This window comes from Castanea sativa, chromosome 3 (assembly GCF_040712315.1).
Source record: "Castanea sativa cultivar Marrone di Chiusa Pesio chromosome 3, ASM4071231v1".
In the NCBI taxonomy this organism is placed as follows: Eukaryota; Viridiplantae; Streptophyta; class Magnoliopsida; order Fagales; family Fagaceae; genus Castanea; species Castanea sativa.
In genome coordinates, this window is record NC_134015.1 from 59592884 (window position 1) to 59610233 (window position 17350).

The 17350-nt window shown below is 33.3% G+C and overlaps 2 protein-coding genes across 5 annotated transcripts; one reads left to right on the forward strand and one right to left on the reverse strand.

Annotated features, from left to right (window-relative positions):
• The first annotated feature begins 496 nt into the window (after positions 1 to 496).
• Positions 497 to 3524, forward strand: LOC142628027 (rhamnogalacturonan I rhamnosyltransferase 1-like). Its single transcript, XM_075801962.1, has 8 exons — positions 497 to 971; positions 1156 to 1223; positions 1361 to 1449; positions 1834 to 1999; positions 2074 to 2363; positions 2691 to 2895; positions 3011 to 3168; positions 3278 to 3524. The coding sequence occupies exons 1-8, from the start codon at positions 770 to 772 to the stop codon at positions 3522 to 3524; spliced, it is 1425 nt and encodes a 474-aa protein (XP_075658077.1). The 5' UTR covers positions 497 to 769.
• Positions 3192 to 11264, reverse strand: LOC142628028 (transcription factor BIM2). Of its 4 annotated transcripts, XM_075801966.1 has the most exons (9): positions 10847 to 10979; positions 10518 to 10743; positions 9975 to 10059; positions 8712 to 8781; positions 8476 to 8571; positions 7245 to 7660; positions 5730 to 5859; positions 5418 to 5524; positions 3192 to 3710 (listed from the first exon to the last, which is right to left on the reverse strand). In XM_075801966.1, exons 2-8 carry the CDS (start codon positions 10651 to 10653, stop codon positions 5423 to 5425), a joined length of 1035 nt encoding a protein of 344 aa, XP_075658081.1. In that variant the 5' UTR covers positions 10654 to 10743; positions 10847 to 10979; the 3' UTR covers positions 3192 to 3710; positions 5418 to 5422. The 4 variants fall into 4 exon arrangements, with proteins under 4 accessions (XP_075658081.1, XP_075658080.1, XP_075658079.1 ...); XM_075801965.1 differs by lacking the exons at positions 3192 to 3710; positions 10847 to 10979 and adding an exon at positions 11172 to 11264 and having other exon boundaries at positions 5147 to 5524; XM_075801964.1 differs by lacking the exon at positions 3192 to 3710 and having other exon boundaries at positions 5147 to 5524; positions 10895 to 11018.
• Positions 11265 to 17350: the final 6086 nt, after the last annotated feature.

Here is a 17350-nt window from a genome sequence, read left to right on the forward strand (position 1 = left end):
TATATATATATATTAAATATAGGTGGATTGAGTTAGGTTAGGCGGATTTGTGATTCTACTAACTTGCACCCAACCTAACCCACCGAAAAAATATATTTTGACAATCCAATCAAACCCACCAACCTCTAAAACCGGCCTAACCTAGCAAATTGAGTTGGATTAGGTCAATTTTGGTTGTGGCGGAATAGGGGGTTAGCTGCACACCCATAGGTGTAATCTACTCTTTGCCACATGTATATACATAGTTCAAGCGTATGAGTCCTAGGTAGGGAGAGTAATATGTTAGATGGTCCCTCTCCATAAAAGGAAATGGAGCAACGTGGACAATTGGCTGCAAGTGACTGATGTGTGTCTGATGGATGACACTTTTATTTTTCTCCTTCTGTCAATTTGTTGATGGTGAATCGGTGATGGACACTGCAAGCTAAGTCTCTGAAACCGTATAGGAGCTTTCTCTATTTCTTTAAAGGCAAGACTATTTCTTGCATTGCTCTGTATGCCGGTGGTTCCTAAAACCAGTTTTCTGGATATTATAACCAGAATCTGGTAAGGAAACCACCTTAATTCGGCATATTACCTTTTCCAATCAACAACAAAATTGTTTTTTTTTTTTTTGGTGCAATTGAAATTTAAGCTCAAATCTTTCTCTTAGTATTTTGTCATGCTTCTTACATCGTGGTATGATATATATATGTAGTAAGAATTTATCACTGCATGTTGCTACATAATTTATATTTTAAAAATATACATATAGTTGAAGGGGTTGAGTATGGGAGGGACCAAGGTTGAAAAGATAAAGAGTTGGATTGTAGGTGGGTCGCTCTTTGATCAATTTAACTTGTGTGTGGTTGGAGCCACAACGCTGTTGCTGCTGTGCACCTGTACAGTCCAGCTGAGAGCACTGAGCAAGACCATGACACCCAGGTTTTTGATCTTCTGGACTTCTCAACACATTGACACTACTCCTCAAAGTGAGTATGTGATATATATACTTGTTTTACTTGTGATGATTAATGCAATACAATCATAACATATAGAAAACAATAATGTTATTCAAGTCATCAGGGAAGATATGCTTTTCTATTATTTGTCTAATTAATTATGAAATGAGTTGAGGATCACCATATTGGTCATACAATCTGAAATTCTCCTCAGGAGTTTATGAAAACAATGGATATCTAACGATTTCGGCCAATGGAGGATTGAATCAAATGAGAGCTGGTGTAAGTACTTTACTGCTTTTACATCCTTTTTTACCGCATGCAGCTTCACTTTCCTTTGGAATCACTAGCTTTCTTAGATGTAGCCACTATGAGTGCCTGCTGAATCATTAGCCTTGATTTGTGGTTATGCTACGCAGATTTGTGACATGGTTGCAATTGCAAAATATTTGAACGTCACGCTTGTGGTTCCTGAATTGGACAGTACCTCCCTTTGGCATGATAGCAGGTGAGTCGATACCAAAACAACAAAATGCTTTTTATTTCAGAGTCAAATTTTCTTTCTTATTGTCCCAAAAAAAAAAAAAGGATTTTATTTTTTCATGTCATTTGATGTAGGATTATATATATTTTAAATTTGTAATATCTGAACCATGAAATTGATCTATTTCAAATGAAGAGGATGCAACTCATCTAATTCTATTTCTTTCTTTCTTTCTTTTTTTAAACAATTCTATTTATTTCTTATTGCTCCCCCCCACTCTTTTTGGAATGTATTGATTCTTGAATCAGTATGATCTTTTCAAACTTAGAAATGTCAAAAATGTATATATCAATTCATATGAATATCATATAAAAAAAATTCTTAATGAATTCTTTTGCTGAATGGCAGTCAATTCCAAGATTTATTTGACGTGAACTATTTCATTACATCTCTGAGAGATGAGGTTCCGATATTGAAACAGTTACCTGATGAGCAGAAGAGAAGAGTGAAGAATGATTCAATTTATACAATGGAGCCCCATTCATGGTCCAATTTGGGCTACTATTACTACCAGGTTGATTTGCAAGGAGTTGTGCGTATAAGCTTTTCCTGCTCTTATGATTTATGTATATGTATGTCTGCATGCAGATTCTTCCCAAGATAAAAGAGCAGGAAGTTGTGCATTTCAATAAGACAGATTTTCGGCTTGTAAATAATGGGATTCCTATAGAGTTTCAAAAGCTGCGCTGCAAAGTGAACTATGAAGCTCTGAGATTTACTCCCACAATAGCAGAAGTAGGGAAGAAGATTGTCAAGCTTCTGAGGCAAAAAGGTCCCTTTTTAGTTCTTCATCTCAGATATGAAATGGACATGGTAGCATTCTCTGGCTGTAATGAAGGTTGCAATGAGACAGAAGTTGATGAACTCACAAAACTGAGGTGAGTTGTCTTTGTTTCTTAACGATCCAAGAAATAAAAATGAACCTTGATTTCTTAAAAACCTTTTAGCATCACTTTCTGTAGATGTCCAATGTATAAACAAGTTTAAAAACAACATTTTTCACAACACCTGCTATTGTCATTGGTGCATAATAAACATTTTTCACAACTCTTGCTATTGTAATTGGTAAAAAATAAAAGTGATTGGTGTTGAAACGGAATGAAAATAATGTTGTTTTAACCACCGCAAGTCATGCTAGATTTTGTGAAAAATTTAATCTTCCAAACATTACTCGCGTGTAAATTCTATACACAATGTTTTGTCAGATATGCCACCCCATGGTGGGGACAAAAAGTAATAAATTCTGGATTGAAAAGAAAAGTGGGTGCGTGCCCTTTAACTCCCGAGGAAACTGCACTTGCATTGCAGGCATTGGACATTGACCCTAGTATCCAAATTTATATTGCGGCCGGAAATATATATGGGGGAGAGAGGAGAATGGCAGCTCTGAGAGCTGCTTTTCCAAATCTAGTAAGTTGATCAACATAGCTTGATGCAGGACTGCTTCAATACTATAATATTTGCATTCGTACATGGTCATCAGTCATCACTTGCTTACCTATTGTTTATTCGTCGTGTGAAACAGGTTATAAAGGAAACATTGTTGGCACCCTCCGAACTTAAACCCTTCCGGAAACATTCAAACATGAAAGCTGCATTGGATTACATTGTAGCAATAGAAAGTGACATTTTTGTGCCTACCTATAGAGGAAACATGGCAAAACTGGTTCAAGGCCATCGACGGTATTGTACCAATTAATCATTTCGTCCTTAGAATTCATCATTGCGTGTTGATGACCCTTCAATTCATCTAACATGCACAAAGTTTATTTGTGGTTCAATTTTTTTGTAGATACTTGGGGTACAAGATAACAATTTCTCTAGATGCACAGCTTCTAGTGAACGTGATCGATCGGTACAAGAAGGGAGCGCTGAACTGGGATGAAGTCTCCCAGGAAGTGAAGACAGGCCATGCTGATCGAATGGGTAGCCCTACTCAGAGGATGGAGGTTCCTGAGAATCCCATGCATGAAGAGTACTTCTATAGTAATCCACAGGAATGTTTGCCACCAGTTGGTAAAATTTCGAAGAGTACATGATGCTCGTTATGAATTATTGTCGGTAGTTTATTTTTGGAATCCACTAATATTCTTGTCCGCCACATGCTGCTATTGTACATCTCCTGTGATCCAAATGGAAATACTTCTGCTTGTGTTTGAGTTCCTGTTCGGTCAGGGTTGGAGCTTTGGGCCTTTGGGATGGCCAGTACTGCATTAGCTTGGTAACTAAAACCAAAAAAGTGTTACTTTTGGAAATATTTTTCAAAAACAACATTTGTCACTTTTTTGCGGCAGAAGTACATAATTCAATTGGCCTAAAATTTGATACATCAGTTTGTAACACAGCATGCGTTTGCATTGGGTGTTTTGCCCAATCCACGCATTCACCTTCTTTTAGTAGGTCCTGATGATACCATTCACGTACCACCAAACTCACGTCTTCACAGATTTCCAAGTAAATTTAGGTCCCACAGCACTATTCACACTTTTAAAAATTATTTTGTTACAGTATTTTCAACAATCAGTTTTCAGTTTTCAACAAATAAGCGGTATCCAAATAAACCCTAAGCCTCCCTCACAATTAATAATTAGTAGCAAAGACTAAAATAATAGTACTGATTGTCACTATAAAACAATAAGGATGGCAGGGATATGTTAATCATATTAATTAGTAATGTTTTCCATCAACTTCTGTGATTTGTATATTCTATAACACATGTAAAATGATGTTGCTTTTATGCGTTTATAAGAACCAGTCACAGTCAGTTTGATGTTGAGCCTCTTAGAAATTGCTGAGAATATATCATTTGGACATTTTTATAATATGTAAATGCTGATCCCTAGTCAGTCAAGATCATAATAAATATTTTTCCATTGAGAGTCAAGAGTATGATCATGGCAATGATGACAGATATTTGACGCTTGAACATGGAATAAGAGAATATGTTAATAACAAAGATGGTTGGAAGTAAAAAGAACAGATGAGGTTTAGAGCATGGAAATTTGTGGTTTAATGGGTTTTTTCTTTAAGAAGATGTAGGCGATATGGTAAGGCTATTAAGGAGTTATGATTTAAACAATGATGACAATTATGGTGGCTGTGATGGGTTCAAACTTCAAAGTTCGAAGACCCAATGATTGGCTTTGGCAGATAACACATTCTTTTCTGAAAAACTAACGACATTTTTTATGAATCCAACCCAGGGTCCCAGCATTTGCTCCTTGCTTTCTGTTTTGTTGGTGTTGGGATATACAAATGCAAAGTCGTGGTGGATTTGAAACCAGTTGTTGATTTTACTGTTTCTAGGGGAAGTTTTGAACCCAGCCTTTGAGACTTATCATGGAGGACCCAGGTGCTGGACAACCTACTGTGGAGCAAATTCGAAGTGCTACAAGTCATATTAACACTATCTATAACCATTACTGCATTCAATGCTTCCTGGTTTTAATTTTGCTTGCTCATAGCTGTTCAAAATATTCCAGGTGGGGTTCACTACTTCACTTATAAACGTCTGTCTCAAAAGAAGGCTCTAATAATGGAGAGTTTTTACTTAATTAGATGAAGCAAGGTGTAATTGTGAGTTGTGACAGAAAAAAGGAGCTCTGTGTTGAAGAAATGTGAGAAACAAAGAAATGCAGAAGACATGAAAAACCAGGCTATGTACAGAGAATTTAGTTTCATGCATTTGAGATTATGTATGATAACAACAACAACAAAAAATTACAGGCAATGGCACCACTTGAACAGATTCATAGAAGGAACTCCCCAAAAAAGAATTTGTAATTTATGAAGCAGTTTGGGTCATGGATCCCATGGAAAGTGTAAAAACTCAAGATAACTGAAGACACAGCATGTACAATAACCAGGAGCTGGCTCTACAGAAAGTAAATAAGAAATCTAGGCGAAAGAGAAGATTCATGAATTTCCCATACTAGTTTTATGTTCTTAGCCGCTTTTGAGCTTGATCTGAGTCCTCTCTGCTGCCAGCATCAGTAAGATGTGTCATTGCTTGGTGGCTAGATGGGGGATTCTCATGATCCTGGAAAATGAAAGAATCATTAATTAAGTCCAAAAGATCACTGTAAAAGAGGTCAGTGATAAAAATAAATAAATAAATAAAAAACCCTCCACTTTCAGGGACGGGGAGGAAAAAAAATAGAGAGAAGTGGCAACAGGAAGAAGTAAAAGGACTTCCTGTTTAACCAACTCTACATGAAAACAATTACCTAATTTATTATTTATACCTTAGCGATTGATGTTCCAGAAGTCATCCCTCTATTTGCTCGCTTCCCAAGATCAATCTGCACTGAGACGCTGGCCTGTGATAGATCAACACCTGCACTCTGCAGTGCTTGTGTCAAAGTGTTCAATAACCTGATCATCACCAAAATCAATCACTCATCAGCTTATACTTTTAGCACTCAATTCCATGAAAAGGCTTTGAGCAAAATAATGCACGCATGCATTGGCACCAGATGATGTAAGTTCTGTAAGCAAAAAAGTATTTTTAATTGGAAAAAAATGAAAAAAGAAAAGAAAAATCTTGCTGGCCACGCCTAGCCAAAATTCATAGTGGGCTAAATAGTTTGACCAATCTATGAATCTCTATGCAAAAATCACAGAACAAAATAATTATAGTTGAAAAGATATTTAGAAAGTAAACCAAGAAAGATGAAGGACACCATTAAAAATCAACAATGGAAATTATTCCACAACAACAATAAGCAGATGAGGACCAGACAACATTCTCAGCCATCCATTTTCTGATTGATATATAATTAATAAAATTTTGAAAAATAAATTTATGAAAAAAAGGGGCTAAAATTTACTTTACACCCTTGAAGTGCAGGATTACTTCTAAATCAGTCCGTCACATTTTTGCTGTTAACCCTGCCTAAAAAAATGTTTCTTGTATTTTTCTATTCAAAATGAAATCATTTATAGGTGGGTAACAACAATATTCTAATGGATGTTGACAGAAAGGGCAAATTTACCTTGTTGTAATACTTGAGGGTGTAAATTGCTAGTTTCCATAGTCAAGGGACTGATTTGGAAGTGACCACAAGCTTAGAGGGCATAAATAGTATTTTAGTCCCAAGAAATACACAAGAATGATGATACAATTCCAAAACAGCCCGATTCAACATCTATAGAGTAACATGAAAATCAGGCTCTTTGATTTTATACATGATTATAAACCCAAATTATAAATTTCTCAAACCCAACGCTCAAAATGTCTAAATATCAAATCATAGTAGGTGTTAAACATGAAAAATAGACATGAATAACATCATCCATACCTAACCAACATTTGAACAACCAAAACATTACATCTTTAACACTAGTGATGTATAGAAGCCTTTTTAAAAACTATTGAAATTGATTTCTGAAAGAATGAGAGTTTGGTTCGCTCTTACTATGAGTAAGATTGCTAAAGGTACTATCCCCACAAGAGAAGCCTTACTAAAGTAACTAATGACTAAGCTTGTGGAGCTTCCCAAAACAGTCAGAAGTAAAACAAGCTAACACAGAAAATGTACAAGCAGATTTATCAAGGAGAAGTATCAAAACTGAGGCAAGATTATATGGGTACAAGAACTCAACTGGAGGGAAAAAAGAAAGGAAAAAAAGAAGAAGAAGGAACTCTATATATAAATAGTAGTCTAACTATAAAGTTGGTATACCAAATATATCTAAATCTCAAGAAGCATCATCATTTTTTTTGAAAATAAACACAACAGATTTCTATGATTACCCACCCTTGAGAGTAAACACTTGAGATGCTAATTGTTCCCCCTTCAATTATCAGCTCCTCCTGTTGGTTCAGTGTTTCACTGGTCATGGGAGACTCAGTTGATTGTGCATCAGAAACCAATCCCTGAAGAGGATGGGCTTGCACACCATCACCTCTGACAGAAATAGGCACGTTTGCCTGCAGAGGAATGGGCAGAGGTAATCCCTTGTTTGCTAACTCTGGTTGTCGATCCATTGGTTTGCAGGTGATATCTCTGCTAGGATCGGATTCTACAGGATTCTGAGTGCTTGTAAGCATTGTTGGGGTTATAGAGACATTACTCTCATCAAACTTCCCAGGAAACGTTGTCCCCAGACCAGAACCATTTTTTATGGTTTGAGGGTGACCAAAAATATTCTGAACACGCCAGTGACTATTTCTCTGTCTCAAGCAGGTGAGTGAACAAGTTAACAGTGACAATAATTTCAACAAGAAAACAAGCATCCTATTCAAATCAAATGCATCCTTTAATTCCTCTTCATCACCAGGAAGATTCCATCAGCAGTGAACAGAACCAATCATTAACCAGATACTAGCCCATCACTTAAACCAGTCAATGAATATGTTATGTTATTCAATATTTCAGAATCAAACAAATACAGAATAAAGAGAATCAAACAAATACAGAATAAAAAAGTTTTTAATTTTAGGACTGTTCAAGCCCCAAGCAATGGCATTAACACCAATGTATCAACTTTGACAAGGCCTAGCCATCATACATTCACAAAACACCAAAAATTAAAAAATCTAAGGCAAATAACATTTTCAAATTTAATTTATTCTAGGTCTCAAATTTTACCTACTTTTTGTGGATTATGAAACTTTAAAGATAATTTTATATGCATTAAAATTTTCTACCCATAAATTGCATACATTTATGACCTATACATTCATAAGAAAAAATATTTTTATATGTGAAAGGAAATATATGAAACCATATATCTTACTACAGTGAAGAGTTATTTACTAAAAGCATAACATCATCCACCATAAGAGGGACCATGTGATGAGATTCTCTTCATATATCAGTCCCACTACAGAAGGCTTCTTTAAACTTGCAAAATGCATAGGTCAATTCCAAGTTAAAAAGTAGAAAACTTGTATTCAATATTTACACATGAGAATTCACTTAGAAACAAGCATGCAGGTCATCCTTAAACACAAATATTGTGCAAAGCCAAGTATCAGGACTTTACCCATGGCATCAACTTTGTGGGCTCAGAACTCCATCCCTGGTAAGAACCCTCATGCTTCTGTACCCTTTCTTGTAAATATTGAACATACTCAATCACCTGAAATGGCACACTGACCATCGGTCAAATTAAGCACAAAAAAAGAGAGCTAATTTTAACAAATTTGTTATAGTGTCCACTAATAAAATAACAACTAAAAGTTTAGCAAATTTGTTATAGGTTATTCACTAATAAGGTACCTCTAATAGGAATGATGCTGTATCTCTCTTTTGATCACTATTGGGTATAAGATCTCTCAATATCTGGAATCTGAAAGAAAAAAGATTAAGCTTCACCAAAGTCTTTTTTCATATAAGTAAAAGGGGTGGCAACAATAAATGGATAATATATAAATAAACTACACATTCAAACATCTTTATTCATAAAAGATCTGTTAGTTGAGCAACCTATCATGTTTTCAGTTACGAACTTGACCAGGTTGACATGTAACTAAACCAGTTGGTGTGATGCCACCCCATAACAATGTACAATTTTCACCTCAAACAGAACAGAACCATCCAAACTTCACAAGTAGTATCTGTTTTTCCTACTCAAGCTGCACTATTAAAGTAATTCTATACATTTATAAACATAAGTGCAATAATTTTTACAAGGTAAAAAAATGACATGTACAGCTTCAGAGTTCAGATGAATTATGAATCTCATTACGAGTTGCTTATCAAAAGTATATCTATAGAATCATTGAGAATGCCGTAAAAGACCCACAAAAACCATTATATCAGATAATGAAATTAATTTTAGGACAAATGCCAATCATGTTGGAACCAATGCCACTTGGGCCAAAAATAATGTCGAACTGTGAATTGAGTAATCCAACTATACTATTCAGATTTTTTTTTTTTTAAATGGCATACTATCTCTATTATAACAGATAAAGAAGTTTCCTTTGCTCTGGAATTATAAAAGACTAATCCAATTGCACGTGTTAGCACCTTCATTCTCTTGCTATAGAAAACAAAATTGATGAACAAAGGCATCATCAATGAACCATCCAATTATAAATTGAGTATAAGAAATTGATGAAATATGGCACAATGGAAAAAAAATGTTGACTCCATCACAATCACATATCATAAAGCTTGTTGATTTAATGTCTATTACTCTCTCGGCTCTTATACAAATCAAAGTGACAGCAAGATAAAGTTAATGACATCAACAAAAATATAGAGAACAACAAAGCCTACAGATAAAACCCCACTTTGAGTTATAGGCTACCTGTAACAAAAATTTGTATGGTTTGGCCTATGTAATATTATGTATTCATGAGATAAGGAATGCATAGACACACTAAGAAACACTTCATAAGAAGTATGGCAGCTAAATCCAATAACCACACAAAAGGCTAATATCCATCAAAATATAGAATTTTTATTTATTAGCTCTTAAAATCATGGTTATCAAAATGTTTACTGTACAAACATTGTTGAGGGACTCAAATATACCTCTCGTTGATTTTGCTCCTCCTCCGCTGCTCTGTGACTGAATGTTTCGATCGTATGGCACTAGCCTTATCATTGTTCTTAGCATCTAGTTTCATAGTCAATATCCCAACATAAGGATTCCAAATTTCAAACGGAGAAAAAAAGAAAAAAGAAACGCAGTCATTAGTCAACCCCAGTATTCCAAAAAAATAAAATTGACCCATAAAAGAAAAATCAAAGTTTAAAAAATTCACCCATTTTCCAAAAACAACTTTAAAACAAATATGAACATCCTCATCAATAGAAAGTGCACAACATAGGCAAGAAAAATCCAAACTTTAAGGGACCAACGTCCATATCAGTTTCCAAATTCAAGGGACAACAAGAATTTCAGAAAGATTAACCTACGTAGCTATTGTCAACCCAAAAGAAATTGCAGTCTGTATAAGAACATCAATTATTTATTACATAACCTAGTACTAGGTAAAAGGGATCTCTCAGAAATGGATCGTGAAAAAAAAAAAAACAAAAGGGTCAGTCTAGAATAGGAGAGAAAGTAGAAACCTTTGTTGTTGTTGGTGGTGGTGCTGGTGCTGTTGTTGTTGTTGTTAGGCGTGGAAGAAGTGGCATCTTTCTTGGAGCTGAAATCTTCATCCTCGTACTCCTCGTCTTCCTGATGATTACCCTTCTCTGTTCTCATCCTTTCTTTATTATTATCAAAAAAATAAAAAATAAAAAAGACAGGTGCTTTGCTTTGCTTTCTGCTCAGATTTTCAGTCTCTATGAGAATCTGCAATATACCCACAAAACCAAAAAAATAAATAAATTAAATTAAAAAAAGATTAATTAGAAAGAAATAGAGAAAGGGGTCAAATTGGGAAAAGGGAATGAACTTTGGTTTGATTGACTGGCAAGGATTTGAGATTGCGATTAGACTTTACAGTTTAGACAGAGAGAGAAAAATTGGATCTTTTTTTTGTTTTTGTTTATATTTATATTTTGGGGGGTGTTTGTGTTTATATCAGAGACTCATTATGTATTTGATTCCGGCCAGTTCAGCACTATTATTAACAAGTGTATTATATTATATATAATAAAAAGTGTATAATAATTATAATAATAATTAGGAAATGTAGTTAATGGGGGGTGTTGAACAAATCCTACGGCTATGGCTGCTCTGCAAAGGCAGTGGCTTATGAGTTATGATGAGGCACTCACCACTCACCAGCGCCACCATGATTCCTCTCCCTTTGCTGCTGCCATAACTGATAACTGGAGGTATCATCACCATCATCATCTACAAAATACTCTAACATGTAACATTCAACCAAGAATAACATGTGACTTTTGCAACCAAAACAATAAAAGAATAACATGTGACTTTCCTCACGTGCCTCCCGTGCTCACTTTTAATTATACCTTCCTTCCTTTTTTTTTTCTTTTTTTTCTTTTTCTTTTTCTTTTTTATCCTCTATGAATGTTAATTTGAATTTAGGGTTGCTCAACTCCCCCTACACATTTAGGATCCATTTTAGATCCGCTTATTTTGTTGAAAATGAATACGTTTTACTGAAAGTACTGTAGATAAAGGTAAAAGTAGTTGATAGTATAGTAGGACTCATAAATAGTACTAAAAGTGCAGAAAGACTTATGAATAGTAGCAAAAATAAACTAAATAGTAAAATAAGTTAGCAAAAATAATTTTTACCAAATGGATACTTACTCGGTTATTGAATTAAATGTTTTAAATAATTGAGTGTAAGAATATATCACTCGAAAACCCAATCTGATTGACTATATAAACTATCAAAACTAACGTGTGTTTGCAAATAAGAGCAGAAGAAAATCAAGACATGAAGGCCAACATCAACCAAAGCCAACCCAAAGATAATAAATCCTTCTAATATCTTTATAGCCTATGGTTTTGAAATTTGAGATTTTGGTTTTTAGGAATAGTTAATTATAGGATGTATTTTTGGTAGGGAATGGTAAGCAAAATTAGTTGTAAACATGATCTTAACATTTGAATTATATTAAAATTATATATGTACTTAAATGTTACTTGACAATTTAAGTGGAAACCTGAAATGGTTCATGAAAAGGAGTTCTAGAAAAATGAAACAATCTATAAAGAAAAAAAAAGGGGGAAAATAATCTTTTTGACAAAAGCCCATTCGTAAACCACAAGATTGTGGGAGAGTGTGGTCACCACCTAGCCAATTCAGTTTGACAAAAGCCCATCATGAGAAACTTGCCCAAATAAGACTAATGGACCCTACTTTGATCCAAAACTGAGTCTAGAACATCTAGCTCCTTTAAGGTTGAAAACTATAAAAGGTAGTTTTCATATAGGTACTATCAAAATTATTTGGTACAAATTTTAAGGTTATTATTTTACAACAGTTCAAAAAATATCATAGTTTTTTCTTCCAAAAATAAAACAATAGTTTTCGTACTTTTTTCGTTGATTTGCTTTGAGTGAAGAAATTCAAATTAGATGAAAAGTGCATAAATTGGGTCAATTGCTAAAGTTCAAGATTAAAATTATTTAATTTGTGTATTTACTTATATTAGATTGATCTTGAGGTGTTATAATTTGAAATTTTGGTGGAGTTGTTGCAGGTAAGTAACCTTTTCCCTTAATTGGTAATATCTTTGGTTAAAACATATTGTTTGATTTAATGAATTAGTTATTTGATTCTCATTATAAACAGTGCGTTCGGATGGGACATTTTGCCTAATCTGTGCGTTCACTTGTTTTAGTGGGTCCTGGTGGTACTGTTTACATACCACCAAACTCACTTTTCCATAGATTTCTAGGTAAATTTGGGTTCCACAATACTATTCACACCTCTAAAAATTATTTTGCTATAATATTTTTAGCAATAAGCTTTTAATTTTCAGCAAATAAACTGTATCTAGGAAGAGTTTGGATTGCATTTTGGAGCTTGCGTCTGCGTCTACGTCTCTGTTAATGGGTCCCGTGCATTGTTCACCAGACCCACAAACCTCTTTTTTCAGCAAAATTTTTATTAAAACTAAGTCTCACGGCACTATTCACACATTTAAAATTATTTTGCTACAGTATTTTCAGTTTTCAGCAATAAACGGTATCCAAATAGACCTCTAAACACACCCAAAATATATTATTGTATTATATTAGTTAAATTTTTCAAAAAAAAAAAAAAACAGAATCTCGTTCCTTATTATGATAGAGTTTTGACTAATAAATTAATTTTGCAAACTTTTTCATCCTTCAAATACTTGGATAATATATATATATTACCATCCATTTGAACCTCTCAACATGTGAACATGTAACTTAATTGTGTTGCTTTTTGCTCATCTAAGGATTGCATTTCTTATTGTATGAAGCTGTGTAATAGAAAATTGCAGAGTCTGAGTTTAGAATTTAAACACTAAATTGATTCAAATCATGCATTTTGAGTCTTTATTTTCTTTTCGGGTTAGATAAATAATTGAGAGTTGAGAGGTTGGAACTCCAAACATCAAAGTGGGTGCCAATAGGCAAATAGCATTGAACCGCATACATTTTAATTAAGTATTGATTGTCACATATATAGTGCATATACAATGTTAGGGACCAATTTGATCACCATGCGGACCCATAAATTTCATAGCCAATGGAAGACAGTGAACCAGAAAGTGGAGTAACAAAATCCAAATCAAACCCCTATTTCACAAATGCATCTGGTCTAAAACAATGTTGATGGGTCCACCTTGACGCCAGGTACAAGATTGTGCTGAAGGATTGATCCAAATGAAAAGTTTATATATGCTAGGGCATAATCGTATCATCCTTAAAACATTTTATATTGGATTATCAGGTAATTGATAATTATATTCATATTTTTTAAAGAAATAAAATCTTTTAATTCCATAAATATATAATTTATAATGGGTTAAAATGAAAGTTTCCACCCTTAAAAATGCTACTATGATGCCTTAATAAAAAAAAATTTGTAAAAGAGTGCAAGTAAAATAAAAGGCCTTTGACCAATATAATGACAGCCCTTCTTATTAGTTATTGCTCTGTCACTTAATTTTGTGTAAACATTAATAAAAACTAATTGAAATCTGGTGAGGGATTGAGGGTTCTGTGAGCTGGGTTCACGGGATTCTGCAGGAGTTTATGGCCTAAGAGGCTAAGACCATGGCAATTCTGAAGGAGTTTGTGAACAGGCTTAACAACTGCAACACATTAACCACAAATTGAGCAAGAGTGAGGGATTACCAAGGCCCTAAAGGGTGCTAAAATGGTTTCTCCTAATTAATTTGATTCACTATTTTTGTTTTTATCCCATAATAGTAAACTAATAATATTATGTATTGTTGGTTGTGCAAGAAGGTGGAGTTTGAATCCTAATACTCTTATTTTACTCGATCTTAAACATAACTGTAGGCTTCAGCATTACATTGTCTAACATAGATGACACATTCAACTATCCCCTCTAATGAGTTATAGCTCAATTGACATTTTTATTCTCTCATAATAATAGAATGGAGGGTAACGTCAACGGTTTAAGATCCATTGAATGGGTTTGTAATTTAATAATAAAAATAAAATATATGTTCAACTAACCCCATTAGGAGAGTAATGATTCCATGCGCTCACAATACACATTCGATGACTATGATTATTGTATGCAAAACATTTTTAAAGAACAAAACGTCTTAGTCAATTTCTCATCTCCCTTTAAAAATGTGCTGTTCCTCCAATGAACTAAAGGCAACCATTGAGGACAGTAGCAGGGATATGCAATTATTGAGAATTTCCTAGAGGTGATCCCTTATTTCAAAGATGTGCCAACAAGTCAAAAAAAAAAAAAAACGTTTGGGATCATTTGAAAACGTTAAATAAAATATTGTATGAGCCCGACTTGTAGGCTCATATGTCAATCTCATAATGATGTATACGCCTTACTCACTAAAAATTTTCTTATTTTTAATAGTGAAAATACCTTTAGTAAAAAATAATTAGTACATAGCAACCCTATTTTACAGATACTGACTCAATATGTATTGAATGATATATAAATTAATATTATGAGAAACAAATCTTTTAGCAGTGTTTAGCGATATCAATAAAACATGGAAAATGCTAAGTAATGTTACGAGAAGCAAATCCTTCGGTGAATTTCAAACACAATAGATAATGTCAAATTAACTTTTTTTATAATTTATGACACATCAGTCTATAAAGAATGTCTTCTTTTTTTTTTCCGGAGAAAAATCAGTTTGTAAAAAATATGAATTAAAATTTGTAATATCTTTCACATCACTTATAAAACATTAGCCTCTGAGCACGCGCTCACGTGTGTGCTCAGAGACTCTTCTATTTTTTGGGTAAGGGTTAATTTAGAGCATTTATTATAATTTGGAATTACTACATTTTTCAATCCCAAAAAAAAAAAAACTTACAAGTGTGATGAAAAATTATTTCACCACACATAATACTCATTACACCATAGATTTTTTTTGTGATTAGAAAATGTAGTAATCCCAAATTATAATAAATATTCTAAATTACACACATGAACGCATGCTCAGAGCTATTTATATATATAAAAAAATAATTGTGAAAGCTTTATTTATATATATATATATATATAAAGCTAATAATTATGAGCAATTCTAGCTACCATTTTTTTTCTTTTACGGTAAAAGAGTAACTTTCTGTTGTTTCATTTATTTATTTATTTTTGTTAAGAAAAGGCTCCAAATGTGCATCCATCTTTTTTTTTTTCCTTTTACGGTAAAAGACTCAATTTTAATCCTAAAATGTTATGTTTTAATCCTAAAAGTTGGCCATTTACTACACATTCATAACAAAAGTTAAAAAGAGTTTAAATTTCAAATATATCAACTATTTTTAAAACAGAGAAAAATGTACACAACATTACTTATGTAGTAGTAAATTAATAACATTTTTGTTAAAGGAAATGCTTCTGGAAAGATCCTAAAATTTAGTAACTACACATCCGTTTTTTTTTTTTTTTCCTTTTTGGTATTGTTGATGTTGTTCTTTTTTTCAAATTTTATGTATGGCAGTTATATTTTTTGTTAATCCTAAAATTTTTTTGGGTATTGTTGTTCTTTTTTTTTTTTAAAAAAATGTAATAATAGTTATCAAATTTTGTTTAATCCAAAAATTTAGTTTTTTAGTCCTAAAAGTTAGCCACTTACTACACATCCATAACAAAATTTAAAAAGAGCTTAAATTTAAAATTTATCAATTACCTTTAAAACTAAGGAAAGGTACTGTAAGGTCACAATTTGTACCTAAACTTAATAATAGGAAGGGTATAGGCCCAAAGAGCCCAATACAATAAATTTGTAAAGAGTGGATTTGAAATCTGGTTTCTTTTCCTTACTCATCTCTCGCTAGCAAGCCAAGAAAATATAAGGCAAGTCTATGAAAGTAGAAACAACAATTGCAAATATGTTATATCTGTGTTGTACGAACGAATTCCTAAAGAAGTGCTTTATCTGCTTGTAGATCAGTCTCCGAGAACCATCTTGGCCATTATATAACCTCAAGTTTCTTGATGGTTAAGCAAGAATTGTAAAAGTTCAAAAGGAAAGATCGCAGAACTTAGCTAGGAAGTTGACCATGTTTATTGGACATGGTCTTTCCAATATATTTATAATTCTTTTTAATATTAATTTTTGAATGCTACAATCTTTATAATTTTTTTTCATACATCATACGTGGTCTGATATAGTCTACTATATTGGCAGTTGGCACACTCGCTTTTTACTGTGATGAAGTAAATTTGATTTAAACAACACTAGTTGCTAGTACAAGCTGCAGAGAAGTTACGAGTCACACGAAAAAAATAATAATAATCAAAATCAGCAACTAACCACGTAAGCATTCCCTGTTCCTGTTACTATTTTACACTTTATATGGGCCAAAACATGTAAAACTTGGGGTTATATCTAAAAAATTATATAACCCAGCTAGAATAAGTTGCAAGATTTACAATTTACTGTTCATCAGTTTTAAACTTAAAATAAATTATTTTATTCACTCATTTCTCTCTTTCTTACCTCTGTGGTTTCTTCTTCTTCATCTTCTCTCTCTCTCAAATCGCCATCGCCCTCACTTTGCATACTAGGTCTTAGAGATATTGATTTTCTTATGCTAAGAAAACTGTCTTTTAATCACAAGTTCTCATTGGACATGATCTCATTGGGGTGGGATCTAGATAACTTTTCCAAATTTCTGAAAGAATTTGATTGTTGTAATAATATTGTCAAATTCTGCTGCTTTTTGGTATGCACAAACATTCCTTTCCCCAATTAATCATAACCTGGAATTGCCATAGTTAAAATATATGAGAAGGGGATGTATGGAACCTCCTAGGTTAATG

Excerpts from the sequence above, each read along its gene's own strand:
- LOC142628027 (XM_075801962.1), top strand. The coding sequence starts at position 770 with ATGGGAGGGACCAAGGTTGAAAAGATAAAGAGTTGGATTGTAGGTGGG. Across the intron at positions 1,224-1,360 it reads TGAATCAAATGAGAGCTGGT|ATTTGTGACATGGTTGCAAT; the intron begins GTAAGTACTTTA and ends TATGCTACGCAG. Across the intron at positions 1,450-1,833 it reads TCCCTTTGGCATGATAGCAG|TCAATTCCAAGATTTATTTG; the intron begins GTGAGTCGATAC and ends GCTGAATGGCAG.
- LOC142628028 (XM_075801966.1), bottom strand. The coding sequence starts at position 10,653 with ATGAGAACAGAGAAGGGTAATCATCAGGAAGACGAGGAGTACGAGGAT. Across the intron at positions 8,572-8,711 it reads CAGCATCATTCCTATTAGAG|GTGATTGAGTATGTTCAATA; the intron begins GTACCTTATTAG and ends GTGCCATTTCAG. Across the intron at positions 5,525-5,729 it reads CTGGAACATCAATCGCTAAG|GATCATGAGAATCCCCCATC; the intron begins GTATAAATAATA and ends TTCATTTTCCAG.